The sequence below is a fragment of the Gossypium arboreum genome, chromosome 3, assembly GCF_025698485.1.
Source record: "Gossypium arboreum isolate Shixiya-1 chromosome 3, ASM2569848v2, whole genome shotgun sequence".
NCBI lineage: Eukaryota > Viridiplantae > Streptophyta > Magnoliopsida > Malvales > Malvaceae > Gossypium > Gossypium arboreum.
The window spans coordinates 70,995,771-71,001,628 of NC_069072.1; the positions used below are offsets into that span (position 1 = coordinate 70,995,771).

The 5,858-nt window shown below is 35.8% G+C and overlaps 1 protein-coding gene and 1 long non-coding RNA gene across 2 annotated transcripts; both read left to right on the forward strand.

Annotated features, from left to right (window-relative positions):
- The first annotated feature begins 739 nt into the window (after positions 1-739).
- On the forward strand, positions 740-2,491 carry LOC108474896 (purple acid phosphatase 8-like). Its single transcript, XM_017776936.2, has 6 exons — positions 740-1,049; positions 1,181-1,337; positions 1,433-1,540; positions 1,610-1,866; positions 1,945-2,012; positions 2,094-2,491. The coding sequence occupies exons 1-6, from the start codon at positions 861-863 to the stop codon at positions 2,323-2,325; spliced, it is 1,011 nt and encodes a 336-aa protein (XP_017632425.1). The 5' UTR covers positions 740-860; the 3' UTR covers positions 2,326-2,491.
- A 1,749-nt stretch (positions 2,492-4,240) lies between these two features.
- Positions 4,241-5,490, forward strand: LOC128290354 (uncharacterized). Its single transcript, XR_008280117.1, has 2 exons — positions 4,241-5,104; positions 5,252-5,490. It is a non-coding gene; the product is annotated as an uncharacterized LOC128290354 (long non-coding RNA).
- Positions 5,491-5,858: the final 368 nt, after the last annotated feature.

The window sequence follows — 5,858 nt, forward strand, 5'->3', positions numbered from 1 at the left end:
CTAAGGTTTTACAGGGAATTAATTGGGTTTTTTTATAGGAGCAAACCATGGTTATCTGAATTAGATTGGACCAGTTGACTGAGAACCATTTAGGGTATCGATGCGGAGAAAGTCTTTAGACTGATTGAGCCAGGAATCGGTACAAGCTAGTTTAATTAGACTAAAAAATTGGTTGAACATGTTTTTTTTTTAAACATTTTTTAATGATTTATTTAATTTAGTGGTTCAAATTAATTGGATTAACGAACCAACGGCTTGGGAAAACCTAAGTTTTTACATGTAACTGAGTTACAGGTGAAAAACTTGGGTTTCATCTCAGCAATTGAGGAACTTAATGTGATTTTTTTAATAAAATTAATTCTAAAAAAAAATGAGTGACCAAAAAAAAAATAGTAAACGTAGGTGACTAAAATGATAAAAGTATATAAAGACAATGGCTAAATTGCAACAAACTTTTTTTTTGTGTGCTCAAAATGAAAATTTATGAAAATTGGGTTTAGTTTACCGTTAATATAAAAGTTGCTTAATTTCGGTTCACTTGAACCATTTCCGGTCATCCATCGATATCACGTGAATACCTTTGCTCTGAAACATGCCAAAAACGATAGTGCCAACTGAAATTTATGAGAAATTTCCTGGAAACATAAAAGGAAGATCACTTTGAATGTCACCAAATCAAGCCTTGCCCATATTCGACTGTGTACTTAATTTACTTTTTCTTGCCCTTCAAATTCACATATAAAAATGAACTATGTGATTATATAGATGCCATGCAATGCAAGTTTGGCCTATCTCTACCAAAGTTGTCATGTAAAATACCTAGTAACCAAACTCTTTCTATCAAATATATATAAAACGATATGGATGGTTCATGTAAGCATTGTCTAAAGTGGATGTGGGTAGCTTGCTTCTATTTTGAGTTTATGCTTGTGTCAGCCGAGTTTCAGCGATTCCAACACCCTGTGAAAGCCGATGGGTCACTTAGCTTTCTGGTGATAGGAGACTGGGGAAGAAAAGGAGCTTATAATCAATCCCAAGTGGCCCTTCAGGTCCTTTTCTTTTTCTTTTTTTTCTCTGTTTACTGTGAAAATTAATACTATGTTTACATATTGCAAATATATAGATGGATGTAAAATTAATATCTGGTGCATGTGCATGGAATACATTGTATTGTTGGTAGATGGGGAAGGTTGGCGAGAAACTAGGCATAGATTTTGTTATCTCAACTGGAGACAATTTTTACGAGAAGGGTTTGGCTACCCCCTATGACCCTCATTTCAAACACTCGTTTACCAATATCTACAGTGCCAACAGCTTGCAAAAGCAATGGTATAGTGGTAAGCACCAAATATTGACTGCTTCTTTTCATTTGGGGATTCACATTTTCCTTCTTTTCGGACGTGACTATGTATATATTATATATATGTTACAGTTTTGGGCAACCACGATTACAGGGGAGACGTGCAGGCGCAGTTGAGCCCCATTCTGAGGAAGATCGATAGCAGATGGCTTTGCCTGCGGTCTTTCCTCGTTAACACAGGTAAAAAAATGTGAATACTTTGTTTATTTGAAAAGCAAAAATCTTATCAAAATTTATAAAAATGGACAGAAATAGCGGAATTTTTCTTCATAGACACGACCCCGTTTGTTGATGAGTACTTCAGAAACCCAAAGCACCAAAAGTTCGACTGGAGAGGGGTGATTCCTAGGAATAAATACCTCACCCGGGTTTTGAAGGAATTGAGATGCTCTCTGAGGGAATCAGTTGGTAAGTGGAAGATAGTGATCGGGCATCATCCCATCAGAAGCATCGGGCACCATGGTCAAACCAAGGAGCTCATCACTCTCCTTCTACCTATACTTGAGGTGAACTACCTCTACCTAATTAAGGTATAATTTGCTGCCAAAGCTACGTTATAACAATTAATTAATTTGGCATTGCAGGCATACAATGTAGATATGTACATAAACGGGCATGATCATTGCATGCAACACTTGAGTAGCATCACAAGGTAAATTCAATAAGAGTGAGTGCCTCCTCAAATTAAAAGACTATTCGTTGAGGGTAAATATGTTTCTGATTGTAAATGCAGCCCGCTCCAGTTTTTCACCAGTGGAGGTGGTTCGAAGGCATGGAAAGGTGATTTTGATTATTTAGACGGTGGGGGAGATGATGAAATCAAATTTTATTACGACGGCCAAGGATTCATGTCTGTTGAGCTAACTCCCACTAATGCTAAAATTGCCTTCTATGATGTTTCCGGCGACGTTCTGCATAGCTTCAGTTCCAACCAACTCTACTACACTTACAGTACTGAAATGTAGGAAATAATAGAACAATGATGGATGAAATGAATCAATCGAGTTTTAGATCACTCCGCTCTATATATTATCCGCACAAAATGTGATCCAAATGTCTTACTGATTGGCCTGCCCCTTACAGGAAGCATCCAAGACTGATTGATAATAAGCTATGAATTTTTGTGCATAAGGCAGCTAGTGGGTTAAAGGTAGGATTCTAATTCTTAACTGAGATTCAGGATGAACTAGAAATAATATTGAGAAAAGTTTAACAAAGAAACTGAACTAGAACAGAACCTAAGCTTCAAAAACATAGGAATCCTACGTAGCCCGTGTTTGTGGCCGGCCGGAATTGAAGTAAACAACAAACTATTAGAACCAAAAAATTTGATGTAAAATTTAGTAAATCAGGATTTATCATGCCAAATCATCAAAAACAAAACTAGATACAGAAGCGTATTTCAATCCATTAAAATCTTCAAATCTTCGAGTCTTATGGTTTTGATCTTCCAGATTAACACACAAATAATTTAGAGAATGTGACTCTCTCTCTTTTCTGAAGATGAGATGTCATAAATGTTACGTATGTGTAATTTGGGAACATTAACATTTGCACATTAACCTCAATTTTTAATCAACTTATCATCCATTAGAAATTAGTTACTGGAGTATTTACACATATTTGGCTTATATTTTATTTAATAACTAAAGCCCAATAAGTTTTAACCAAAATAGATCACTTGATTAATATTTTATGTTAGTAAATAATAACATGTAATTGATCTTGTTATATATGTGACGTTCATATGTTTCCAACAATATCCCACTTGGACCACATATATATACTTAAATGTCATTATATAACCTTATGAGTTCAAAATTTTACTATCATATCCAAAAGGTATTGTAACAGCCCGATTTTGGGCCTAATCGAAATAGTGATTTCGAAACCACAAATTTGAGGTTAGAGAAATTATTTTCAATATTATTTTATGTGTTAAAGAATGATTATATATGAGTGCATGAAAATTTTGGTGGACTAATTTTAGCGATTGCTTGCTTAATTTCGAAAAAGGACTAAATCGCATAAAAGGCGAAATTTGTGTTCTACTAATTAGAAGTTCCATATAGCTAGAGAAACCTTAAATTAGAGTCCTTAATGTGCAATTAGGCCTTTAAAAGGGTGATGGCCGGCCATAAAGACAAGAAAAGGAGAATGTCTAAGTTAGGTGAAATTTGGTGACTAATTTAACTAGAAAAATAATAAAATAAGGGAAGCTTTCATCTTTTTCATTCTCCCTTTCTTCTCCACCATTTTTCTCCAAGAAAGAAGGCCATGGGAGCTTGAAATTTTCAGCAAATTTAGACTCTTGCAAGTAAGTGATTTTGATGGTCTTTCTTGATGAATTTTGTACTTTTGGGGCCCTTGTAGCTTAAGCTAACTAATGGGGGGACTATTTTGCAAAATGGTTGAGAGTCTAGGGTTTTTCCATGAGAATACTCTTGTTGGTTGCTGAAATTTTATAGAAGAAAATGAATCATAGTTGTTAAATAAACAACTTTTGTGAAGTGGTTTTCATGAAAACACCTAAGATTGTGAAGTTTATAAAATAGGTTGCAAATGTGTGAAATAATTAAAATTGTGAGATGCTATAGGCTTAAAGTAGTTTCATCTAGGCTTGGTTAATGTGGAAATTCGATGAAAATCGTTTTACGAGCCTAAGGGCAAAATCATAATTTTGTGGAAGTCTAAGGGCAAAACGGTCATTTTGCCATAAATAACAATTATGGAATGTCTTGATTAATGTGATGATTAAATTAGTGAATTTTATCATTTTAGATCAAGAAATACAAAATCAGGACCTGGACTGGGGGAAGACCAAGCTAGTAGACTAATTCAATCTAGTCTCCCACTTTTTTTACACCGAGGTAAGTTGCACATAAATATTACAATTCTATTGTTATTATGCATTAAATATCGATATTGCATGAAATTTTTTATTTTTTTACGAGTATGCATGACGAAATTTGATGTGGTGAAACTCCCGGTTGAACCGTAGGAATAGATCAAATATCCATGCTGTGATACTAGGGGTATGTGAGCCAGTGTAAGACCATGTTTGGAACATGGCATCAGCATTTATATGAGAGCTTGTATAAGACCATGTCTGGGACATGGCATGGCCTCGATATGTGAGCCAGTGTAAGACCATGTTTGGAACATGGTATCGGCATTTAAATGAGAGCTAGTGTAAGACCATGTCTGGGACATGGCATCGGCCTCGATATGTGAGCCAGTGTAAGACCATGTTTGGAACATAGTATCGACATTTATATGAGAGCTAGTGTAAGACCATGTCTGGGATATGGCATCGACCTCGATATGTGAGCTAGTGTAAGACCATGTTTGGAACATGGCATCGGCATTTATATGAGAGCTAGTGTAAGACCATGTCTGGGACATGGCATTGGCATTTATATTAGAGCTAGTGTAAGACCATGTTTGGGACATGGCATCAGCCTCAACAGGTGAGATTGTTAAGACCATGTTTGGAACATGGCATTGGCACTGATATATGAAAGCCAGTGTAAGACCATGTATGGGACATGGCATCGGCATCTTACCTTTTTGTATGAGGCTTATCAGGTATCCATTTATTTTTCCAACTAGTTCAATAGGTAATTTAAAAATTATATCATGATTGAGAAAAGTTATGATTACGTTGCAAGTGGTACAGGTACCTATATGAAACTCATAAAAATGAGCTCGGGCTATGTATATGAATAGTAAGGATGAAAATGAGTAAGTTATGTCTCTAGTCATTCGAGAATCTTGTGCAAATGTATGATATGCTATGAGTATGATGTTACTTGGTAAAGCGATGTTAATTATTACTTGTAACTTACTAAGCTTTATGCTTACTTCCTCTCTTTTCCATTTTTCTTATAGTGCCGCCAAGCTAGCTCTAGAATCAAGAGACATCAGAGGCATTGATTACACTATCACCTCAAGTTTTTGGTATAGTTAGTTTAAATGTTTTGAGCGTGGCATGTATAGGGACTTGGTCTTTTTGTTTAGTGTCATGTTGGTTTAGCCAAAAGTGTTGGCTCATATGGATATGATATTCATTTTGTATAGGCTATTAATTTTGGCTAATACTGATTATTATTAAATGCATTTGATGAAAATTCTCATGGATGTGTTTGTTGCATGGTTTGTGTTGATAAGTAGGAGATGTTGTATATGATAGGAAATAGCTTGGAAATGATGTATGGATGCCTAGGTATTGGCTGATATGGCCATGTGTTTATGTGGTATTGGTAGTGTTTTATTTTTTTGTAAATGGGTGTAAGTAAGGGTGACAAAAAAGCTTGGTAAATAGCCTTGTTTTTGTCCACACGGGTAGACACACGGGCATGTGTCTAGATCGTGTGTGACATACAGTCTGCCCCATGGCGTGTAGACAGGTCGTGTGTCCCCTGTACCTAAATTTGACTAAACAGAATACCCAGTAATAACCACATGGACAGAAACACAGCCGTGTGTCTCAACCGTA

Coding starts and splice junctions, on each gene's coding strand:
- LOC108474896 (XM_017776936.2), top strand. CDS start 861: ATGGATGGTTCATGTAAGCATTGTCTAAAGTGGATGTGGGTAGCTTGC. Junction 1,050..1,180: donor AATCCCAAGTGGCCCTTCAG/GTCCTTTTCTTT, acceptor TATTGTTGGTAG/ATGGGGAAGGTTGGCGAGAA. Junction 1,338..1,432: donor GCAAAAGCAATGGTATAGTG/GTAAGCACCAAA, acceptor TATATGTTACAG/TTTTGGGCAACCACGATTAC.